Source organism: Dunckerocampus dactyliophorus, chromosome 1 (assembly GCF_027744805.1).
Source record: "Dunckerocampus dactyliophorus isolate RoL2022-P2 chromosome 1, RoL_Ddac_1.1, whole genome shotgun sequence".
NCBI lineage: Eukaryota > Metazoa > Chordata > Actinopteri > Syngnathiformes > Syngnathidae > Dunckerocampus > Dunckerocampus dactyliophorus.
Genome location: NC_072819.1, coordinates 21,056,152 through 21,081,887, shown reverse-complemented (window position 1 = coordinate 21,081,887; position 25,736 = coordinate 21,056,152). Strand labels below are relative to the sequence as shown.

The window sequence follows — 25,736 nt, the reverse complement described above, 5'->3', positions numbered from 1 at the left end:
CTGGACCTAGCCAATGTCTATGGAGCCATTCCTCAGAATATGGTTTAAACAGCACTGACAAGGCATTATGTTCCAAAGACAATTCGAAACCTCATTCTGGACAACTACGACAACTTCCATTTGAGAGTCTCAACAGCATCATCAACATCTGCCTGGCAACACCTGGAGAAGGGCATATCCCTGGTCATGAACATGATCATGAAGTCAGCTGAGGTGGACTGTAGATGCCCCATGTCTAGATCTGATACACGGCAGCTCCCCATAAGCATTCCTTATGGGGAATTACCTGACAGTAACGACAACCTCTGTTCCCGGCTCTTCCAGGGGCTTGAACGATTTCTCTCATGGGCAAGGATGAGACTTTAAGCTGACCAAATTCAAATCCTTGTTTCTCAAGAAAGTAACTGATCGGTTCCACTTTGCTATAGGAGGAACACCAATTCCATCGGTGACTGAAAAGCCTGCCAAGAGCCTGGGAAAGATCTTTTACAGCTCCTGAAGGAATTCAGCCACACTCCAACAAACCAAGAGTGACCTTACATCCTGGCTTATAGCAATAGACAAGGTAAATGTAACGTAAGATAAATTCAAAGCCTGGATATATCAGCATGGAGTCTTCTCTGGCCCCTGCTTGTTTATGAGGTCCCCATGACAACTGTGGAAGTGCTGGAAAGAACCATCAGCCAGTTCCTCTGGAGGTGGCTAGGGCTCCCTCGGTCCCTCTGCAGCATCGCCTGAGCACCTCCATCAGTGTTTTTTTTTTTTTTTTTCCCAGTTGAGAAAACTGTCTGTCGGTCGTCGGTTGTCGGTGTTCACGCGCTCACCGTTTTCATTCTGTTTAAAACCAAAATATTCCCACACTGTGGCTGTGGCATTCACTTTTGTGCTGTCATTCATGTTAGCGTATGCTGGCTCACAAAGCTAACTGCAGCTGGGGTAGTAGCCATAGGCATATGCCATAGGTAGTAACAAGCATGGAGTAGCTAGTAGCCCTGCCTCAACAAAGAGGCTGAATGAGATGAGAGCCCAGTCTCTCGGTTCATACGATATAAAACCAATGCGCACATACAGATGCAGGGTGAACCCTCTTGTCATCCAGCCTGTGTGTCACAGATAGACGAGCTAACACGCATACATGCACATGTCAATTTATCGAAGGCGTCATAATTATCAACCTTTTGTTATCGTTCGATTAATCGATTTATCAATTATTGTGACAGGCCTAAGTTCAAGGTTACTTGTACCAGTGAGGTTATAATATCCGCGACTCCTCTGACGCTAAGCAGTGAACAGGGCAGAAGCACCGCTACAGCACAGCATCTTGGTCGGCAATGTTACAATGGCGCAGGTGGGTCACTGAAGTTTTTCTAAGCCCCGCAACAACAAAGCCAGAGGAAAGGAGAACCGTAAAATGGTTCAGGCTGGGATTTGAGCAGAGGTGGAGGAAGACCATCGGACCAAGTCAGTCAGCATATACCATTAAGGCGCCTGGACAGGGTGGGAACATACTGAACAGCGCAAATTCACCTGGTTAGAGCTTTGGAGAGCCGAACATCAGCACATGAACTTTCTCATCCAGTCCGTGTATGACGTTCTCCCAAGTCCAGCCAATCTGCACCGTTGGTGCTTAGCAGACACTCCATCATGCCAACTGTGCCAGAAGAGAGGAATCTTGGAACACATCATGACCAGGTCCTCAGGGCTCTGGCAGACTAAATCAGCACAGCAAAACAAAAAACTTAAGATGGCTGTGGATGCCAAAAATGTCCTAATAAATTTAATCACTTAATCACAAAATAAAACAACCAAAGCAGAAAGGAGAGATAAGATAAGAAAAGTAAGAAAACAGAATAAGAATAAATACATAGATAAAGAAATACGGAACAGTTTACTTCAAATTTGTAGTGCAATAATACATAATAATAACACATAATAATAATAATACATAATAAGGTAAAAAGTCCAGTCCTGTGTGTGTTTTTTTTTTTATCTGATTAGTCAACTAATCGAAAAAATAGTTGACTACCCCTAATGAGGAGAAGCGGCATAGAAAATGGATGGATGGATGGATAGTTGACTATCAAAACAATTGCAACAGCTCTAAACCTATCCATCTTTAACCCATCCATTTGTCTATCCATTCACGCATCCATCAATTTAATTATTTAAGTATCCATCCATAACTGATCATCCATCTATAATATATCCATCAATCATTGACTTGCAATCATACCAGTTAACTATTTGTCTATCCATCCATACATCCATGAATAATCCACTATCCAATAATAAAACCATCCATCAATCATCCGTTCACCAATGCATCCAAGCGTCCATCACCCATTGATACAGCCATGGACTTTTCCAGTCATGCATGTATAGCCTATCCATTAGTCATCCATTTGCCTATCATTCATGCATCCGTCAATCACCCATGTATCCATCAACTATCCAATTATTCATTCTTGCATCAATATTCTTTTGTCTGGCAATAAACTAACGATGCATAATCCATCCATTTGTCCATCCATTCATGTTTATCCATGTATGTATATCCATGTTTCTATAACTGCATCATATTGTATTTGTGTTTACTCTAGATGCAGCTCAGTTTCAATCAGCCTCTAAAGCCAGACTTAGTCCAGTTCGTCTGTGATGATTATTTCTTCTCATCAGTCACATACTTTTTGACTTGGTCTGGTAGTTTTTTTATTTTTTTTTATTTGATATTCTCACTTGTTGTATTCTCCATGGCTCATCTTCATTTATATGTCTGTCACTTTGTCTGGTTCTCTACTTGCATGACAATAGTCAATGAGCGTGATTATAGAGTGTCAGTGTTGTCCTGATGAAACCGTCTGAATACAGATGGAGGACTTATTATCATCTCCAGGGTCTGGTTGACAAGCTGCTCATGTTCATTGAATGATGAACACTCTTAACTGAATAAAACTTAACCTTATTTAAGGTCAGGTTAGCTAAGCGAGGTCAAGATAATAAGAGTTCTACATTTGACTCTGTGGCCTCTTTCATTCCAATTGAGACTCTTCTCTGACTTTGTTCTCCATCCAGCACTCCTTTCTTCTCATCAACAGCTTTCTAGTGTGGCTGCTAAACAGATTTAGGATGTTGGGTTATTTACCAGCTGCCTCCTGTCCCGGTGGAGAACACATCCTTGTTTCTACACTTCCAACATGTTTCATTTCTAACTGCTGCTTCAGGCAACATCACCTGGTGATGTCCCCAAACAGCAAAGACACATCCCTTGAAAACACACATATTCACGTTTGGCATGTTTGCATTGGGTTTACAAATAACAGAACATCTTAACACAACTTGAAAGCTGTGCCATTACATTTTTTGTCATCCACTAATAACGTAGTTCAGTGCAGTGACCTATGAAATATGAATATACTGATCTGTGCTTTTTTTTCCTTAAGTAAAAATCACTGAATTGTGGCAGCCCGCAACAAATAAATTCAGACCACTGCAAAAAGATTTGGCGTTACCTGCTTACCCTGACTCATCAACACATTATAATGTGACTGTTAATGGAGCTTGCTATTCCAATTCAATACATTACATGGCATTGTAACTCTGTTTCTTAACACACCTCAGGCACCTGGTCTGCCAGAGAATAAGGCCCTGTACACATGAATACAAATATTTTAAAAACCACATATTTTTCTATGAGTTTTGAGTCTCATCCACACGCAAATGGAGGTTTTTGTCCTTAAAAACTGAGCTTTTGGAAAAATACGGCCAGAGTGAAGATTTTCGAAAACTACGGCTTCAGCGTATGTGTGTGGACAGCAAAGACAGAGCTTTGGGCTTGTTGCTAACAGATGGATAGATTTTGTTTTTCAAAAAAGCGACTACCAACAAATCTAGCGACTTTTTCTGGACCTATTAGCCACTTTTAAAGACTCCAATATAAAAGCACGTATAGCTTTTCTCAACGAGAAGCCGGTGCTGCTTTGGGCTCCCCCATCCAAAAGCACTCTTAGGGAGCTCTGTCTTGCTTGTGACATAAAAAACTACAAAAAGACAATAACATAAAACATTTGTTGTGCTGTTCATGTTGTTTTGCTCATCTTTTGTCTCCCACAGCATCCATAAAAATTAAATGCACATGCATCATGTCGTGTTATTCGAATTAGATGATGATGATGCCACCTACCCCCACTACAAATAGATTGCACCCCTCTGGGAAACACTGTATACTGTCCAGATCGGTACCAAAATATGATATTTTTTGTCGTTTTCTTACTTTTGTACACTGTAGTTCTTCGGTCATGCTGGTTACAAATGCTACGTCCTGCCTGTGCCCCTGCAAAACAACTTTGCTTTAGCCATGTCTTTCAACCAATCTTGCTCAAATTTTTACATACATGTGCTCGTTAGTCGCCGAGAGGTGTGTACCAGATTTTGTGGCGATTTGGCTAAACACCCGACAGCGGGTGCTTTGAAGAGCACATTAAGCTGTGTGAGAAACGTCATGTCAACCCAACTTCTGGAGTCAAACGTTGACGTTTAACGAGTGCCAGTGTGTATTTGTCAGAAAAATAATAGCAGAGGCAACACAGTATGGGGGCATGTTTTCTGCAATATAAGGGTTAGTGTACACAAGCAAATACATACGGTTATGTGGAATTACACGCCATGTAAAATGTCTTATTTTCTTCCATGTGGAGAGACACACATGCAGTGAAGTCACTGCTGACAAAAAAGAAGAATTACATTCATGCAGCCAGGAGGAGTAGCAATTCAAAAGTGTCTTCTCAAAAGTGTACATTGTGTTGGCACAGTAGGCGTGTGCTGTCATTTCTCACCACATTTCATGTCTCACTCCACCTCAGCTGAGCCAGCCACAAAAATAAACAAACTTCCACTGAACTACTACACATACATGAACTCTCCTTGCGACTGTGGTTGGCACGTTGTGACAAATCTGTCTTGCCTGCTCTGATGAATGTAAGAACACACACTTGTTGCCAAGCAACCGACGACCGCTTGATCAGTCAAGAAGTCTGAAATTGAAAAGCAACTTGGAGGACAGAGAGGAACAGAGCAGGGGGGCGGCACAAAGTAATTGGAGGGGCGCACAAACAAAATAACACATGTCAATCATAAGACCACCACACAAACCCACAAACCAGCACATGTGACCATGCAAAAAATACCAGCAATAGATTAAAAAAACAAAAAAAAACATGTACTGCACCTCGATTGACTTTAGGCATGGGCCGGTGAGAGATTCTGATGGTATGATAACCTTGGGCAAAAATTTCATATTGAAAAGAAGAGAAAAATTATGTCGAATAGTCCTTTTTAAACAATATAATCAAAGATGATGGAAGTGGAACATACAGTGGTGTGAAAAAGCGCTTGCCCCCTTCCTGATTTCTTATTTTTTGCATGTTTGTCACACTTAAATGTTTCGGATCATCAAACAAATTGAAATATTAGTCAGTGACAAGACTAGTAAACACAAAATGCAGTTTTTAAATGAAACGTTTTATTATTAAGGGAGAAAAAAAATCCAAACCTACAGAGCCCTGTGTGAAAAAGTGATTGTCACCCTTGTTTCCCCCTCGGCCTCCCTCCCAGAAAGAAGGTAATTGAGATCTATCAGTCTGGAAAAGGTGATAAAGCCATTTCTAAAGATTTGGGACTCCAACAAACCACAGTGGAACAGTGATGAACCTTCCCAGGAGTGGCTGGCCACCCACAATTACTCCAAGAGCGCAGCAACAACTCATCCAAGAGGTCACAAAAGACCCCACAACAACATCCAAAGAACTGGAGGCCTCACTTGCCTCAGTTAAGGTCAGTGTTCACGATTCCACCATAAGAAAGACACTGGGCAAAAACAGCCTGCATGGCAGAGTTCCAAGACGAAAACCACTGCTGAACAAAAAGAACATTAAGGCTCGTCTCAATCTCAAAAGCAAAAAGCAAATAAATGCAGTCACTGGCTCAATCAGGGCCTCAAGAAGGTCACAACTTCTTGTAATGTTATGTTATTATTTCATAGTGAGGTTAATGTGCAGGTCACAACTGTTCCACAAGTGTTTTGGAGTTGTTGGATGATGTATTTTTTGAGTTTTGATTAATTTGCTTACGTCACCAAGTTTCACTTCTGTTTCTGGGTCATGTGGTTGTTGTTTGTTAGCAACTGTTGCTAAGTGGTTGTTGCTTTTTCTTCAGTGGAGAGTAAACGGCTTATAGATAGATATATAAACAATATATATATATATATATATATATATATATATATATATATATATCGACAGACAACAGTGACAACAGAGCAGCTGTACCGATGGAATGACGACACGTGTGGCTTCATCGTGTTCTGCCACCTAGCGTTACTGCGCCTGCGTATACTAGGAAACCTGTTGTAAATAGAGAAAATCTTCCAAATGTGCATACCTTTTGATGGAATCTTTCAAGCGAGTACTATGTTTCACAATTCTATATTAGTGTATTTTGTCATTTACTATATGTTTTACGCTGCAACGCATAGTGTCAATACGTGTTTGGTTACACTACAAGCAATTAAACGATTAGATTTGCGACTTACTAGTTTATGATATTCACGTTGACATGTCTAAAATGTACTTAAATAGTGTTATTTTCTTACACATTAGTTAGATAGCTGCAAAGCCAAGTGAAATACATACCGTACTAAAAACTCTATGGGATGCAGAACTCCATGAGGGCACACTTCTCGCACACAGGCGCCGCTTGATGCTAATGAGGTAGCTAATGTCTGTGCTAGCTATGTCGCGACATAGGTCATGCCTGTGGTTTTAGCCCATCGAAGGCCAGTTCCAGCTTCGAGGAATAACACAGGACATGACAAGGTATTTCCACATAGTGTCCATGCTGGACCTCCACTTTCTCTCATACCACAGGAACGGTTGGCCTGACTGACCCCAGTCAGTCAGAGTCCACAATCGCACATCCAGCTCAAGAATTGTGAGCACTGGGACCCCACAGGGGTGTGTGCTGAGTCCGCTCCTTTACACGCTCTTCACCTACGATTGCGTGGCCTCCCAGAACAACACCAGCATCATTAAATTTGCGGATGACACTACAGTCATTGGCCTGATCACTGGTGGTGTTGAAACATCATACAGAAGAGAGGTGGCGGACCTCATAGCTTGGTGTCGTGCGAACAATCTCCTTCTCAATACAGATAAGACTAAAGAGATGATCATCGACCCAAGAACAAGGGAAAAGGAGCCGCATAGACCCCTGTTTATTGATGAGACTGAGGTGGAGAGGGTGAAAACCTTCAAGTTCCTTGGCACACACATCAGCGAGGACCTCACCTGGTCACACACCCAACAAATTCTGAAGAAGTCCCAAAGGAGACTGTACTTCCTGAGAAGACTGAGGAAATTTGGCATGCCGACCACAATCCTGAGTTGCTTCTGCAGATGCACTATCGAAAGTGTCCTTACCGCCTCCATCACTGTTTGGTACGGTAACTGTACAACACGTGATAGGAAGGCACTCCAGCGGGTGATCAAGACCTCACAGAACATTGTTGGGGCAGCCCTCCCCTCACTGCAAGACATTTATAAATCTAGAGTCCTACGCAGAACACACAACCTCATCAAGGACAGCACACATCCACAACACTCATTATTCACACTCCTACCGTCAGGCAGACGCTACAGGAGTTTGAAGTCCAGGACCACAAGGCTGGCAAACAGCTTTTACCCACAGGCCATCAGGCTTCTCAACGAAGCACTCACACACGCCGCACGCAACACACGCACACACTCATAGCACTTTATTTATTTATTTATTTATTTATTTGTATTATTTACTTGTATTAATGTCTCTTCTGTTTTTGTTGCTTAATTTATTGGTATATATGTTTATGTGTTTATGTTTCTTATGTTCTTATTCTTTCTTGTGTTTTCTTTCTTTCTTGGGAGAATGAACAGAATAAGATTTTCATTGCATGGTATAACTGCTGTTTTTACCATGCACATGACAATAAAACTCTCTTGAATCTTGAATCTTGAATCTATTTTAGTGGTTTTGAAACTGACTTTTTCATACTGGGGTATACTTTGAAACCGATAACCGGCCCATGCCTAATTGACTTATATAGTAACATGGGCAAGAAATGAAAATAAAAAATAAACTTCACACAAGCAAACTAAAATTGCCTCCTTACTGTAATGTAATGATTTTCTAATAGATAGCTGCTATACTACATATATACTCTATACTACTGTATGCTGTGAAAATGTATTAAATATCCATCCATCCATCCATTTTCTATACCGCTTCTCCTCATAATTCATTAAGAAAAGGCACTGAGCTATTTAGCTGCAACTTCTTAACCGCAGTACAAGCCGTATACTGCATAATATACTGTACATACCACACTTATTATACAGTAATGCATACATTGTTTGCAAATGAGCCATAATCCTCATGAGAGGCTCAGAAAGTGCAATTCATTTCTAAATACCGCTGAAACTGGCCTGAAGGTTAAATACATACTTACACAGACTGGTCTTGGGAGAATTTAGATTTCAAACGAAAGATAATTCACTGTAGTAAGCAGACAATTTATTTACATTTACAATTTAGTAATGTTTTTTGACTTAGTTGATACATTTCTAAATATAATACAATATGCATTAATACATTAACCATGCATCCAATAAACCAAACATTTTATTATTTAGTAGTATTTCCTTTATTATTATTTATAGATATATTATTACTGTGTTTAGTTGTCTGAAGGTGTGTGTGTGTGTGTGTATGTGTGTGTGTGCATCCTTAGTAAGGCTTTTTTGGGGGGAATATTATTCACATAACATCCAATAGTTTTACAGTGTTTTTCAAGTTACTCATTCAAGCATGTGCATTACTTTTACAATAAAATCAAGGGTAAATTCTGGACATGCAGAACAAAAACTGTAATACTTTGTGTTTTCCCCATGTTGTACAATGTAAGCAATTACTAATTAGGGTTTTAGGCAGTTTTTATTTAATATAACAATAAAAAAGAATCTAACAAATTGTGCAAATTGCGCAAAATTACTCATTACTCTACATTCTATGTTGTACAAATCTTTCTAAGGAACAGTCCATTACAAGATACAGTGTCTCACAAAAGTTAGTACACCCCTCACATTTCAGCAAGCATTTTTTATACAGTACATATTTTCAAGTGACAATACTATAAAAAGTAAACTTGGATGTACTTTACAGTAGTCAGTGTCCATCTTATGAAGCAGTATAGATTTATTGTCCTTTGAAAACCTAAAAAGAAAGGTAATTTACAATATTGGGAAAAAATACTGTGGAAAGGCTGATTTTTATTCATTTTCTATTCTGCTTAATCCACATTACGATCACGGGGGTAAGATGATGCCTATTCCAACTGACTTTGGGCAAGAGACGGAGTACACCCACAAATGGGGAACGTGAGCTGGGTTTAGACCGTCGTGAGACAAGTCAGTTTTACCTTGTACTGGTAAAACTTACCTTGTCTATACTGTATGTGCACCAGCTAATCGCAGGGCACATATAGACAAACAAGCATTCACACTCACATTCATACCTATGGACAATTTAGAGTCTCCAATTAACCTAACATGCATGTTTCTGGAATGTGGGAGGAAACCGGAGTACCCGGAGAAAACATGCAAACTCCTCACAGATATTGCCCAAGCAGAGATTCAAACCCAGATCTTCCAGATCTCCTCTGACTGTGTGGCCAACATGCAAAAACACTTGGTCACCGTGCGGTGGATTTTTAAAATTATGATATTCAAATGTTTGACGATTATTAAAGTGGAGTCTCACACACAATCCCTTCACAGAAGCTTCTGACAGCTTGGCACGACCAGTAGGAGGATGTAACCACCGCGGGCTCTACTCTAAAGTGTGGGCGTTATGTTAGATCATCAGCGCATAGCACAAGCCATGTAAACATGACATCTCCGACAGCGATTATAAGTGTCAGCAGCAACATTGTTCACCACACCACCCTAAAAAGATTTACTCTTTCAGTTATCGAAACAGCAAATAAAAACTGTAATGACTGTGTTTTTCAGCGAGGGATGATGGATACTGGTACCCGCTTCCATTTGTTCACTCAAACACGACAGCCCTTGACTGCTTGAGCCGATAAAGGTGCTGTCCCTCTTCAGGTCCAAAATGCACTTTTTTCAACCAAAAAATATACGAACACCACAACGGCCTAGCATATGTTACCAAGAGTAGTTTAAAAGAACAGATTGAACAAATAAATGTCTACGTTTGACCTAATTCCAAGCTAAACTTTGTAAGAACTGAATTTGACCAGAATAAAATGATTGCCATTTATGGCTTTCACTCACCACTGTCTGGTATACACATACACATTCGCCATGCGTGTACATACACGTAAAGAGTCTCAGACTCTCATAACTAATGCACATGCGTGTGTGTCACGTGGGCAGTGGCTTGCAACGTCAGAGCAGCAAGAGGGTGGGATACAGCGCAACTTCGGTCATTAATCCGTTCCGAAAGGTCAGACAAAAAACACAACATTTTCCAATAAGAATTCATGTAAAAGTCTGTTAAAGGTTTCCATTTTTGTAGACTCCCAGGGTTCCAGTGGTGGGTGGAGCTAAGAGCGGCAGCTGCTGCCACTTGGCAATTATCCAAGTGGGTATTCGGCGTGTAGGCAGCAGCAGCATGGTGTCACAGTATTCTCTTGTCTTTGTCGTTCATGCATTGCTTCTTATGCCTCTTTGTTGTTACTGCTGTTTCTTGGTCTTGGAAGTATCTACCAGCTTGCTACGTAAGCTAGTGTACGTTACTTTTTTTTGGTTACCTTTTCCATGGAGATGCCATCCTGCTCTGCTCGTGGCTACGCCCCGTCACTGTTTATTTGTACTTTCTGACTACAGCATACTTGTACAGTATAGTCAGTTTCTTCACTTAGCACTGTAGTTGTGTGTTTTTGGTGATTTGTGACTACACTCTTAAGTTGAAAGCCATCGCCTGACCCTCTGCTTCCGGGGTTCAACTCAGCTAGTAATTGTAACAAAAGCCTCCGTTTGAGTGGGTGTTTTGACTGCAGGGATCTGCTGCATAACCATGCTGCCTCATTATAATGCACTGGCAATCACTGCAGTGAGCTACGACAAAACACCCAAACGTGTCAGCACGTAAGCCTGAGTTTTCAACTTCCATCTTGTGTGTTTGAACTTCAACACAGCAAGTCAAAACATGTTCTCTTCCAACAAACACACATCCCTGAGGTTGCATTCACATTCATCATGTTTGGTTCTGTTAAAGTAGTGCTTCTCAAATAGTGGGGAGAGCCCCCCTGGGAGGGCGCAGTGAACTCTCAGGGGCACGGGAGAGGCAAAGAGTACTTTCAATGTTAGTGCAGACCTGCCAACATGTACAAATTTAGCGTACTCAACATGCAGTTTGACTCTTGAATGCACTTGTATGCTTTGCAGCTCTCCATTTTGTTGCATTTTCATGGTTTCAGTTTTGAGTTCAGTCTGTTCAGTACAGATAAATAAATAGATATTATCAGCTTCTCAGTAGTATTTCAAATCTGGGGGGGGGTGTGAAAACATGACAGAAAGTACAGTAATTGAGAACCACCGTGTTAAAGTGAACTAGTGCATTTGCTCTGCTAATCATCTGAATGCTACAAGGACCAAAGACACAGATCGGTGTTAAAATGGATGGACAAATATGTAACAGAAAATGTGTTGGAAATGCTTTCTCTCTACTCTGCCCTCTTCCTCTGTGTGTGACAATGGCACTCTTTAAAAAGCTTTCGGTGAAATCTAAACAGGTAAATAAAGCAGAATATAAAAATGACCTACTGTACGTATTCAAACCAGGAGATGGCCTTTTGGTTTGGAATATTTAAGCTGTCCAATCAAGTCCTTACTTTATACATATGCTCTTCACTGCACAGACTTTGGTCCCATAACAAAAAACAAAACAAAAAAAAAAAAAGAGTGTGAACACTCAGCAAAGTATTTTTTTTTTTTTATTGTGAACACAGCTTAATACTAGAACATAATAAATCTTTTTATTCCATTTAGAATTAAACAACCGAAACATCACAATTACTGTTTTAGTGCTATCAATAGAGTCCATTAGGTCGGGGGTTCCAAAAGGTGTCACTGGTGGCCATTTGTAGCCTGCAGCTCTTTTCTCTTTATTTCTATTTTTTTTAGATCAAAACTTTATGACCAGTTAAAAAATTGCAAGAGTTTACATTTTGCGCTGCTAGATCTTAAGGAGGTCCTAAGTAGAGCTTCAAAATGCAAAAAGAAGAAATGGGAGTGAGACAGAAAAACACAAAAATTGACGAAGCAATTTATTGCCAACAAGCATTAAACTGAAATAGGCTGTTCATAAGCTGATCAAAGGTTTAAGACCATAGCTAAAAATTCAAAAAAATGAAACCCTCCTAAAATAGAAATAAAATTGTCAAAAAAGGACTTAATAATGAGTAGCTGCACCATACTTGTTAATCAACTCAAAAATTGGTTTGGGTATGCTTGATGCCAGTGTTTCCAGGAGGCTAGTGGACAAGTTGCTCCAAGTGGTGAAGATGGCTTCACGGAGTGCATCCACTGTCTGAAAATTGTGTCCATTTTTGTAAACTTCCATCCATCCCCAAATGTTCTCTATTGGATTTAGATTAGGGCAACACTCAAGATGGTCCAAAAGAGTGAGGTTATTCCTTTGGAAGAAGTCCTTTGTCAGGCGAGAATTGCAGTGTTGTCCTGTTGAAAAACCCAGTCATGAGGGATACCCACAGCAACATCTCCACATCGCCCCCCGTCGTTTGACGCCCCTGCGCTACTTGAAGCTCCATTGATCCATCGAAGAAAAAAGCACCCCAGGGTATGATGACGCCCCGTCCACTGTGCCGGGTAGAAGACATCTCAGGTGGGATATCCTTGTCATGCCAGTAACGTTGGAAGCCATCTGGACCGTCAAGGTTACATTTTTTCTCATCAGAGAATAAAACCTTCTTCCACCTTTTAATGTCACATGTTTGATGCTCTCATGCAAATTTGTGCAAAGTTTTTTATTCTTAAAACCCTTCACAGATGTTGTCTGGTTACTAGACTGCACTCGGCACCAGTAACAACCTTCCTTTGGGCTGAGAATCATCCCGTGTCAGCCAATCAGATCCTCCAGTGACATTTTTTGGGTCTACCACTTTATTTTTTGTTCCATAACCTTCAGGATCTTTGAATACGTTTCAAAAGACTGTGTTACCGCATCCAACCTCAGAAGTAATGGCGCACTTCAATAGAGGCCCTGCTTATGCTGTGTGCTATGTGATCATGACAGTGTGAATACCTGACAAAAAATGACATTCAATCAAAAGACTTTTGCTTTTAAAGTCATTAGTTTTAAACTTTTGATCAGCTAATAAACAGCCTTTTTCACTTTAATGCTTGTTTGCAATAAATGGCTTACTCCAAAAACACTTTGTCTTATTCAAATTTTTTTCAACTAGTCTTAAAATTTAGGTCATGAATGTATTTGTTACTCAGCAGGTTTTAGCAGGTTGCTAAAATTGCAATATGTAAACGGTCGCCAGGATACGCATGCTCACAAGATTTGGTATGTGTTCAAGTACAGTGAAGCCTCAGTTAGTGTACGGCTCAGTTATTATTAGTATTTTTTGGTTTGTGTCAAAAATTAAGGCCAAAATTTTGCCTTGGTTCGCCTGTATTTCCCAGTTAATACACTGAATGAGTCCAACTGTGTGTGTAACGTGTATCCCTGTTAGCACCATGTTAGCATGCTCTAAACCGGAAACCGGAACTGGAAGTCATTGTCCCCCATCTCCGTCATCCGTCTGTGATGTCATCAGCGGTTGACTCTTTAGTTATTTGCACAGTAACAGTTAAATCACATGTCTGTTTTTCTTATTGATTGAGGCTGCAAAATAACTCACAATGAAGTAAAAAAAAAGTTGCAAGTTCCAGCACTTTGATAAAAGGTGTGAAACAAATTCCAAAAGTAACTCACAGCAAAAACACAAAGGTGGTGTTGATCTCGTCCCTCGCTGTTGCTGCACAGCCGTCTTTGTGAACAATCAAGTGTCTGGTCAAGGTAAAAGTGACGTTATGTTCATTAACCCTTTCATTTGTCATTTATGTATTTATTTCAAGTTGTTTTCTGTATGTTAAAATATAATTTTAAAACTACAAAAAAAAGTGTTTACGTAAACATTTTTACCGACATTCTGACGGTATGATAACATTGGGCAAAAATTGATATCAATGTTTCACCGTATAATAATTACAGCCCTAAAATGTGTTATTTTGAGATATATATATTTTTTTCTGTTCCTTTTTAAACGATATACTAGAACATGATGGAAGTGGGACATATGTATTTAAAATAAATAACACAAAATAACAGAATTATATTTAAATAAATAATAAATAAAATGCAGTTCTTAATGCAAGTCTGCGGGGGCTAATCGTGTGACTCATGTCACAAGACTATACACCACATGTGTCAAACTCGTGCCCTGGAGGGCCGAGACGCTGCAGGTTTTCTCTCCAACCAGTTTCTTCAGCAGAGGATTTAATTGATGAGCTCCTTCCCTCAAACTGAAGGTGTTGATCATTAAAATCACTGGATGGAAAGAAAACCGGCAGTGTCTTGACCCTCCATGGCACGAGTTTGACAGCCTTGTTATAAACGAAGCAAAATACAAATAAATGCAATCACTGGCTCTATCAGTGGCTCAAAAAGGGTACAACATAAATAATAATTTTAAAAACCCTGAAATGTGATGTTATTGTTTCATAGTGTGGTGCAGGTTACAACTTGTCCAAAAGTGTTTTTCACTTCCATTTCCAGCCCTCGGTGTGAGTAATATGTAAACCGACAACTATGACAACAGCACAGAGTACCGGTGGAATGACAACGTTTGCTTTCATTGAGTTCTGTGACCTAGCGCTACTGCGCATGCGTATAACAAGAAAACCTGTTGTAAGTGGAGCGAATGTGGTTCGACAACAATGAGCGGATCAGGTAGGGGGAAGCTTGCATGGAAGCTTCAAACATCTACTGAAAAAAAAGCAGGCCTACTGGGTAAGGTGTGATGAGAGCGTGATGATAAGTGTCATCTATTAATCTTTCTTCTTTAGTTATGATTTATTATATCTTATTCTTGGGCCACGCGGTGGACACTTCACAGACTTACTGCTATCTTGCTAGGTGCTAGCATTGTAATAGCTGATTCGCTATTGGCAAAGATGAAGTGGTGAACAGACGTCTCAAGCTACACAGAGATGCAACGTTCATCTTTATTATTCCAGTTAAGGATAAACTAACTCAGCGGTAAGATGCCTATACACTAGGTCCCCAACCAACGAACACAATTGGTTCCAGACGACCATTCGCAAGTCGATTTGTTCTTAAGTGGAACAAAAGGTAATATTACCAATGATATAGGTACTAAATGTACGTGTATACATATACAGTATATGTGTATGTATGTAAATATGAGTTTGGATGTAGTAGTAATGTTAAACGAGGATAATTCAGGAAAAAAAACAATAATAAAAGTGATATAATAATACGTAATGATAAATGTTATTTACCTTTGAAGAGGAGTGGTTGAGCATACGTCGTTGTGGTGGAGTTGGAGGAGGAGGAGTTTAAAAAAGGACAAATCGTCGTCGTCGTTAGACTCTTCTAAAAGAGGTAGTGTTCTGTGGGTGGTGTAGAATTAAGCAGGCCTATTAACTCTTCATAAACTTTAATCACACGCTCTGTCCGGGTTGCATCGTACAGCTACAATTTAGCTTTCCAGCTTTTTTAGCTTACACTCTCACCCCAGCGTCTTTCTCTGCCTGTTGGCCCTCTACAGGCCAAGCATGTAGCAGTATAAATATGGAGTTACAGTACTACAAGGCAAAATACATGAAAATATAGACCAGTCAGCTTGCGTTCGTATCTCCGAATGTTCGCATGTCGGATGTTCGTAAGTTGGGGACTTAGTGTATCTATAACAAAAGTTATCCGTTTTATAATACCAATCATTAACATTTAGCATTTAGCAGTAGTAGTTTCAAAGTTTACTGGTTTTCTATACAGTATATGTTGGATGCTTTATAGTGAGAGATAGATCATGTCGACCCCTGATATATACATGTATAACATACAGAAATACTTATATTTATCAATATATTTATAAATATGAGTATACATGTATGTAGTATGTACTATATTTATGTACGTTATACATGTATATATCAGGGGTGCATGTACAGATCTTTGGGACTTGGTCATTTTAAAAGGAGCTCGTAGGCTGCAAAAGTGTGAGCACGCATCTTGTAAACTGTTGAACACACAGTGGTGTGATATAATATTGCAGAGTAGTTGTAAACCTCTACTTCTCTCTTGTTATGTTACAACACACTGATTTATTCTCGTAAAGCAAAGCACCATCAGTTCCCTTTCAGTAATTGAGTAGATAATAAATGCCTCATTTGCAGAACAAAGGTGACAAGGTGGGATGTTCACACCTCAGTTAGTTCAAAATTAATCCAGCCACTTGGCTGCCCTTTGGCCATTTTAGTTAGTAAAGCCGAGTGGCTGGGCTATGGGACGTGTAGTGTTAATACGTGTTTGTTTACACTACAAGCGATTAAACGATGACATTTGGGATCTATTAGATTATGATATTCCCGTTAACATGTGGAAAACGTACTTAAATAGTGTGATGTGCTTACACATTAGTTTGACAGCTGCAAAGCTATGTGAAATACACACTAAATCCTCACGCCACAAAATGCAAAACTCTGTACAAGGTTTTATCACACCGGTGCCGCTTGATGCTAACGGTCCTCCACTTTCTCTCATACCGTAGGACGGTATGACAGACTATTTTAGCTTTTTGAAACCGTGACTTTTTCATACCGTGGCATACCTTGAAACTGGCAACTGGCCCATGCCTAATTTGTATTATTTCCTATGAGAAACATTCATCAGTTTAGGGTACGTTTCAGTTGAGTCATAAATTCTAGAACGTATTAATGATGCTAACCAAGGTTTCGCTCTATTTTAAAGGCCTCGAAATTTTGTTTACAAACCATCCATCCATCCATTTTCTATGCCGCTTCTCCTCATTAGCGTCGCGGGGGTATGCTGCAGCCTATCCCAGCTGACTTCGGGCGACAGGCGGGGTACACCCTGGACTGGTCGCCAGCCAATCGCAGTAGTTTACAAACCAAACTATAGAAATATACCTTTGTCACTATATTTTCTTGCTCACATTGTTGCCATATTTGAACGTTTTTTGGGGATGTCATAGCTCCTCCGATGCCACATACAGTTTATTCTCTAGTCTCCTTCCTCCCACTTAACTGTCATGCTCACAACTTCCGACGTGCTAACATACACACACACACACACACACACACACACAAACTGAGACTGTGCAGATGCCTCAGGAATGAACAGAAGGTCCAGTATGTATAGTTACTGTATCTGCCGTGGCACCATGTGACAACTCTTCTCCTTCACATGCGCTTTGACAATGTGCTGATGCACATAAAAAAACTCGCACATATTTACTGCATGCAACTTACGGACTGTATTCATAATAAAAATCTTGGTACTCCTTCCATCCATCTCCTCTTGAGCCTGAAAGTAATTGAAGCAGCATCCTCTCAACTTGTGTGAGTGGACATTGAGCTCAGCACCACTCAGTTTTAATTACAAGCAAGCTGAGTTGACTCAGGGGACACTGGAGAGGCTTCTCAACGCTGCATGGTCCAAAATAAACGTCTAATTAGTGTCTGTAACTAAGCAAAGACTTTTAGTCTTCTGTTAGTGTTTGGCCAAGAAAGTATTTGAGTAGCCACAACATCAGCATCTACATATTCCTAAAAAGATTTAACCAAACATTTAAAAGGTTATGGAGTGTTTATCTCCTGCTACTCTATTCTACTCCAAATGTTTGTCAATTCCAGTGCTTGGAATCAACACTAAAAAGCCACACCCCCATTTAATCAATCACATAGACACCTCAAGAAACAAAACAAAACAAAACAATCCAAAATTCGGTCACTAGGTGTCTGCAATCACCTTTACTATGACTAATCCCACCGCGTGTCGAAGTGGACATCTTTACCACAACACACAATAGACGTGGCATCTGTAAAGCTGATGTTTAAAATGTTCATAGAGAGACAGAGTTCATAGACAAAGTGCTGCTGCATGCATCATGGAACAGAGGCTGCTAAACATGTCATCGATGAACCGAAAAGACGACATAACACAACACAACACAAGTGAGTCATTTTTCGAAAAAATACGAGACAAAAAGTGAGATCTACCCGTCAGAGTGTGGTGGCAGTCATAATACAACATAGAATGTTATTCAATTACATTACATTTATTACAATGTATAGTGAATTTAATTGGTTATGTAATATCATTGTTTAATGTTATTCAATATATGATTTTTGGCTATTATAAAAATGCATTTTAGGAAAAAAAGTTGTCAATATATAATGTATATTGTATGATTTTAATACATTATCAATTTAATCTGTAAGAAATTGACAACTAGTTCATATATTATATTGCTCTATGTAATGTGCGATTTCCGCGTTAACAGAATCGTGGAATTGGCCAATAAAAACTGAATCTACTGTTACCCAAGGAATCTTGCGGAAATTGGCACAATATGAATGAAATTCTGTCATCATGACAAAGGAATGTTTGTGTGGGGAAGTACTTCCCCGGCAGACCGCTCAATTGTGGCGGAAACTCAACACAAACATATGCCCGTCGAAACAGCGAGCTGAAACACTTAAAAATCTTCAAAACTCCTCTCTGGCGGAGCGTGAATGGAAGCTAGCAGGGCTAGTTTAGTTTAGCAGAGAATGCTAGTGTGACTGTGTGTGCTACTCAGGCTGTATGAGCGTGTTTACACACACAGTGTTGAGTTTTACCGCTTGTTAATGCAAATGAGCTTTCTACGATGCCCGGTGATGTCGTGCAACTTCTGAGTGAGATAAGGAAGGGAGGCACGTTTATTCTTGATCCCAGCTCGTCTTAACCGTTAAGAAACATTCTCAACACACACAACACACTTCCAACCTTCAAAATAAGAGCGCTGTCCACCACATACTGTCTAATTTTTTAAACAAAATAAGGGTGTCATAAAAAACATCTTACATTAATAACACAATTGGAATTGCACTGGCGACTACGTCTTCCTTAACCACAAGCACGGACATTACAGTCTGTGGCCAATGATGTATTGCATCAATACATGTAAGGATTTTTGCATTTTATTTACCGTCACAAAAGTGCACAATCTATGCTGGTAAATTAAGTGTAAAATGTAAAAAAAAATAAATAAATACATAAAAATACCTCAAATGCAATTTGGGAAAAAATAAAACGGATTACACAGAGCGCGAGTAATGCAATTTATTAAAATACTAACAAAATAATTAGATTTCCAAGGTTAGCACTAAATAGATTTATACATTCTCTCTCTTTTGGGGCATATAAGATGTGATGGTGAATGATGCATTCTCGTTCTTTATGGAATATTTTTAAATGTTCATGTTTTCATTGTTTTATTATAGCATTTTCTACTGTATTACCAAAACGCTTGAAAAAACTGTTAACACATGCATCAATCGTGTTCGACTAATTTCCTGCCCAAGTATGTCAATTGACTGCCAAAAAGATGTCATAAAATACAAAGAATTAATAATTTAATTATAATCCCATCCCATTTCCATGCAGCATTGCAATGGGAGAGGATTCTACTTGGTAAGGAGAGTTTGTTGGTGTTGTTCCTCTCTCTTAAAGTGACAGGACAAAAAAGGTGTCTTTCTTACCTTTCTGCACGGTGGTGACACCCATGGAGGGCTGTCCCAGGCTGGCCTTTGGTTCCCACTTGCCCTCATCTGGGTGATAAATTTCCACTGAAGCCAAGGGGGTCTGTTGTTGATTCATGCCCCCCAGCACCATAACCTGCCCTCCCAGTGCCACGGCGGCGGCCCCAGCCCTAGCCGTAGGCAGCGGCGGCAGCTGGCTCCACGTCTGGCTCTCCACGTCCAAGACCTCCACACTGTCCAGGGGTGTGCCGGTCTCGCTGCAGCCCCCCAGCACGTAGAGCAGGCCCTCGTGGTAGACGGGAGTGCTGTAGACTCTACGCTGGGACATGGGGGGAAACTGCTCCCAGTAGAGGGACTTGACAGGACTCACCGCCATCTCCTGCACGGGCATGTCTCCGGGAGCGAGAGGAAGGGACACAGCATCACACACCAGGCTGGGGAGGCAAGACGGAGGGAGTGTGACACGGGTGGAATAAAAAGAATAAAAAAACAAACCCAACAATCTTAAATATAACTGGGAGATACTGTTCCCCTCCAGTCCTGGTTGTGGCAATAATGCACATCTCAACTAGAAAGCCATTTTCACCAGCACACCATCTGCTGGATGTGGTAGGCCACTGCCTCACTAGGCCCCAATTCAAGCAGACTGTAACAGCTACAAGTGTAAAAAATCCTCAATGCACATATGTATCCTGCTCTTCCTGGGCCCATACTTCACCATGCTATAAAGTTATGCGCAAACACAACGTTTTAGTGTAATTATACTAACTAATTAAATAACTATAGTGGAACCTCTGTTGTGTCCGCCCCGGTAAAGCCCCGGTCACAACCCACCATGCATGTTTTTAGTTTGTACATTTTTTGGGGAGGCCATGGCCACCACGTTTTCCGAAAATGTGGGGAGGGAGTGGCAAGAGCAGGGAGGGAGTACATCAACGCATGTCACTTGCACGGTCGCGCAAGGTGTAAGTACATGGCCTGCATGCCACGCCTGGCCTTGAGCGGGTGCATGTATCGTACGTTCAACATGTGGTAAGTGACTTGTACGTGCTTACAACGTGTTTGCAACGTGCGATCTCTGTATGATTACCACGGAAAATAAGTATTTGGCCAATAAGAAAAGTTCATCTCAATACTTTGTTATGAAGCCTTTGTTGGCAATGACAGAGGTCAAATGTTTTCTGTAAGTCTTCACACGGTTTTCACACACTCTTGCTGGTATTTTGGCCCATTCCTCCATGCAGATCTCCTCTAGAGCAGTGATGTTTTGGGGCTGTCGCTGGCAACACGGACTTTCAACTCCCTCCAAAGATTTTCTATGGGGTTGAGATCTAGAGACTGGCTAGGCCACTCCAGGACCTTGAAATGCTTCTTACGAAGCCACTCCTTCGTTCCCCGGGCAGTGTGTTTGGGATCATTGTCATGATGAAAGACCCAGCCACGTTTCATCTTCAATGCCCTTGTTGATGGAATGAGGTTTTCACTCAAAATCACACGATACATGGCCCCAGAGGAGCCTCTTAAAGAAGAAGTTACAGGTCTGTGAGAGCCAGAAATCTTGCTTGTTTTTAGGTGACGAAATACTCATTTTCCATCATAATTTGCAAATAAATTCTTTAAAAATCAGACAATGTGGGGTTTTTTTCTCATTTTGTCTGTCATAGTTGAGGTATACCTATGATGAAAATTGGAGACCTCGCTCATCTTTTAAGTGGAAGAACGTGCACAATTGGTGGCTGACTAAATACTTTTTTGCCCCACTGTATATATTTTCTATACAGTAGTACCTCGCATAACATAAACCTCCTTTTACATAAATTCCACTGAACATAAAGAATTTATGTAAAGTTTTTGCATCGTATTACAGAAGAAATTCCATACAACATAAAGCGTCAAGTCAGTGCAAGTCTTTTTTTTTTTCACTCAACTTTATTAATGCCTCAAGTCGGTGCAAGTTCAGACTAACACTTGGTGATGCCTTCCTACGCATCACGCTCTCATTGGCTGATTTTCGGGGCACCGCCTCCGCTCTCATCTCATTGGCTGATTATCGGGGCACCGCCTACGCTCTCATCTCATTGGCTGAGTTGTACAGCACGTATGTGAGTTTGTGTGAGAGACAGGCTTGTCCCTTTAAACTCCTTCCTCTTCGTAGTCCCCCTGAAACTAACTTAAACAATTAGGTTAAGTTACAAATTAAAATTTTGCACACAGCATTATCGTGTAGTGCGTGTGCGTTTGTGAGACCAGCTGACTCTTCGACTCTTTGAGTCGCGTTTCGACTCAGGCTAGTCCTCCTCCTCCTTCCTGCCTCCACTTGCGCTCCTGATCAAGACATCTCGTGAACGGTAGAACTGTTTTTGTTTTTCAGTTTTATTAATTTACAGTAATCTTATTTATTACCTTATTTTATATTGGAATGTTACTGTACTATGTTTATGCTAATGTTTTTTTATATTTTCCCACCATATTTGGTGGACTTTGTATATTTTGAAGTGCCAAAGGGGTGAGTTTGGGAAGATCCTGGAACGGATTAGGCTATTTACATGTATTTTACGCTTCGTATAACATAAAATCCCTATAACATAAAGGTTCTCGGAACGGATTATTTACGTTGTAGGGGCGTCTACTGTATTTATAGTAGGAGGTAGACCTTTGGGACTTGGTCATTTTAAAAGTAGCAGGCTTAAAAAGTGTGGGTACCCCTGTCCTAGAGGTACCAAACAACATAGTATATAAATCTTCAAACAAAATCCGTTCAGGGAGACCTGAGATTACCTGAGACCTGAGATTTAATGTGAATAGGAGCAAAATCTGAGGGTGTGTGGTTCCACCCATTGGTTAATTTGACATGGAATGGTCCTATAAAAGTTTTTGTGAAAGCATTTTAACTAATTGCTAACTATCAAAACATCTATGTAACGATGTACAGTCTTCATGCAATTGTGCTAACTCATTTTATGTGACAACCTAACAAACTATCAAGTTTTGCATAAATGAGTTTACTAACACTGACATTTCCGTGTAATATTGCTAACTAAGATGTCAGAGACTAATCTGGCCACTATGATGCTGCAGCGCAATTATTCTATCTATAAAGCTTTAACGTTTTCCAATGGACTAACCAATAAACAATTATGTAAACATAACTTTGCCTGTTGTGAGCTTGGCTGAGGTCAGAAAGCAAATGTGAGGAAGAATGTGGAGGAAAGACAAAGGGATGAAGGTGATGCGATGGAGAGTGTTATGGAATATCTGGAGTGTGAAACTCACTCCTGTGGCAGATGTCACGACTCCTCCTATACAAATGTTTTATTCATTCAGCTGTTGGTGTTTTATCTTAGCTCAGTCATCTTCCCATCACTTCTCTGGCCTCCCTCCTTCCTTCAGTGGATCCTGATTACTGGAACTTGAATGTACTCCACAGGAAAAAAGGCTATCTCCAGGTTCAACTCTTCAATTCCACAAAAAGCACAACAGGATGATCCAAAAGAGCAACAAAAAGACTTCTTTGGATGTCCAAAAACAAGCCTTAATTAGGCAAAATCTCCATATCCTGAAGGACTCGTGTAGTGTGTGACTCACTGAGCTTTGAAGAAGGTCCCTCGCTGAGGCCCAACCTGAAAGAACACAGAGAAACATGGCATTAAATGATAACACTCAGTATACATTACATACAATCTTGTCTCTGAGTATTTGGCAAAACAAAACAGAGCATACTACTTCTGAAGTCAGTATGAAAGGATGGTGGGCGTTTGTTGTTTTTTTTTTTTACTGGATGAAAATAAATCCCAAATTGATTAATGCAAATGACCTCAAGACATCATACACCACCAGACTCCACCCCCTCATCTCCCTGTGGCTGTGGTTACTATGGCAACACATGAACCATTGTTAGCATGTGCTTGAGTTTGTCACTGAATTCAGTATAGCTGCATTCAAGATGTGCACTCCTCCTTTGCCAAGATTATCTGTCCAGTTTACAGGTGTGGCATATCAAGATGCTGATTAGACAGCATGATTATTGCGCAGGTGTGCCCTAGGCTGGACACAATAAAAGGCCACTCCAAAATGTGCAGTTTTACTCTCTTGCCCAATCAGGTCGGCAAGCATGCAGATGAGCGATTTGTCACAGTGTATCCCTCGTTTATCGCGGGGGATAGGTTCCCAAAATAGCCCGCAATAAGTGAAATCCGCAAAGTAGCCAACTTCATTTTTTTACAATTATTATATATGTTTTAAGGCTGTAAAAACCCTCACCACACACTTTACACACTTTTCTCAGACAGGAAATAACATTTTCTCACATTTCTCTCTTGTTTAAACACTCTACAAAAAGTTCAAACCTTCGTTTGAATTTTAATGATCAACACAACAAATGATTAAGTCACTCACGCATATTGCACTTTTGTGACTGTGCCTTTTCCTCCTGGCGCCGTTCCACTGCACTGTTGCGTTTTTGTATCGTTGTTAAAACATGTTGCTGAAGGCGAACCAGATCCATTTACAAGCTTGCAAGCAAGGGAGCGATGACACAGGATACATGGCAGGGCGGCACAAAGGAGATTGATTGACTATGGTCTACAGCCAATCAGGACGCAGAAATCAATACACAGACACACACACATACAGTGCATACAGTATACTGTATATAATGTATATACAGGTATACGGCAACCAGTCCAGGGTGTACTTTTTTTTTTGCATATTTGTCACACTTAAACACTTAAATGGCTCATTTTTAGTGCATGGTTTGAGTTCCTTACTCAATCCGTTCCATAATTTGATTCCACATACTGATATGCTGAAGGTGTATAGCGTTGTGTGAGCATACAGGTTTTTAAAGGGGACCTATTATGCTTTTCCTCTTTTGTGACCTATGTTGTTACAATGTTGTATTCTTGTGTTAAACGATGCCAACGCGTCAGATAAAGAAGTTTGCGCATTTGGAAGTGAGACCTGAAAGCAGTTTGGGACTGCTCTGCATGAGTTTTTTTTAACACCGAGTTCCATTGACGTCAGTGCAACCCAGACTTCCTTATATGGGCATGCCCAGGCAAACGCTGTAGACCTGCCCTCCCCCCACTCTGCTTCGCTCTGCTCCGTTTACCATGTTAGCACATATGGCTTCCAGGAAATGTTTGTTCGGGTGTGCCTAAAGACGCAAGCATCGAAAGAAGTGGTTGGAGTCGCTGATTCCCGGCCAGCAAGAGAAAAATATGCTCATCTGTCAATGGCACTTCACACGGGACTGTTTTGAGAACATGGGCCAATACAAAGCTGGACTATCCGCCAAACTGTTGCTGAAGTCTGACGCCTTTCCAACGTTACTTGGTCGTGTTGAAGAGTCAGAACAGCAAGCTACAAGTAACAATTTATTAGTGTCCTGTTTATTTTGTGTAAGTAATCGGACAACAGGGGTTCGGCAGTTGTCCGGAAGTCCTCGGGAGCGCTTGGGAGTGTGACCAATCACAGCGGAGAGGGCTCTGCAGGAGACGTACCTGGAGGAGGGCTGGGGGTGGAGTACATTACACAAAACGGTTTGGACAGGAGGCAGGAAACACTGCAGTAAAAGGTGCAGAGATCTGGAAGATCTAGAAAGCTTTCTGTCCGGGTTATTGTGTGTAGCTGCTCTACAGGAGTCCAGAAGTCAATACAAAAGCCCGAAAATTAGTATAATAGGTCCCTTTTAAGTTTAATTTTTCCCTGAGGTCATATTTCTCTTCTCTCGATGAGAAGAATTGTATTGTGTTTTTGGGTAGCAGGTTATTTGCTTTATGCATAATTTTAGCTGTTTGAAGGTTTACCAGTCGACAAATTTTAATA

At 40.6% G+C, this 25,736-nt stretch overlaps 1 protein-coding gene across 4 annotated transcripts in view; it reads right to left on the bottom strand.

Annotated features, from left to right (window-relative positions):
• Positions 1-25,736, bottom strand: part of LOC129177070 (kelch domain-containing protein 8B-like) — a 179,107-nt gene that overhangs the window by 122,631 nt on the left and 30,740 nt on the right. For 2 of the 4 annotated variants that reach the window (XM_054767803.1, XM_054767828.1), the window contains 2 exons: positions 23,496-23,530; positions 19,911-20,344 (listed from right to left, as the gene is read on the bottom strand). In XM_054767803.1, the coding sequence (XP_054623778.1) occupies positions 19,911-20,344; positions 23,496-23,530 (469 nt within the window). Of the gene's footprint in view, positions 1-19,910; positions 20,345-23,183; positions 23,531-25,736 lie in introns of all 4 variants that reach the window. The other 2 variants (XM_054767811.1, XM_054767820.1) reach the window with 1 other exon arrangement.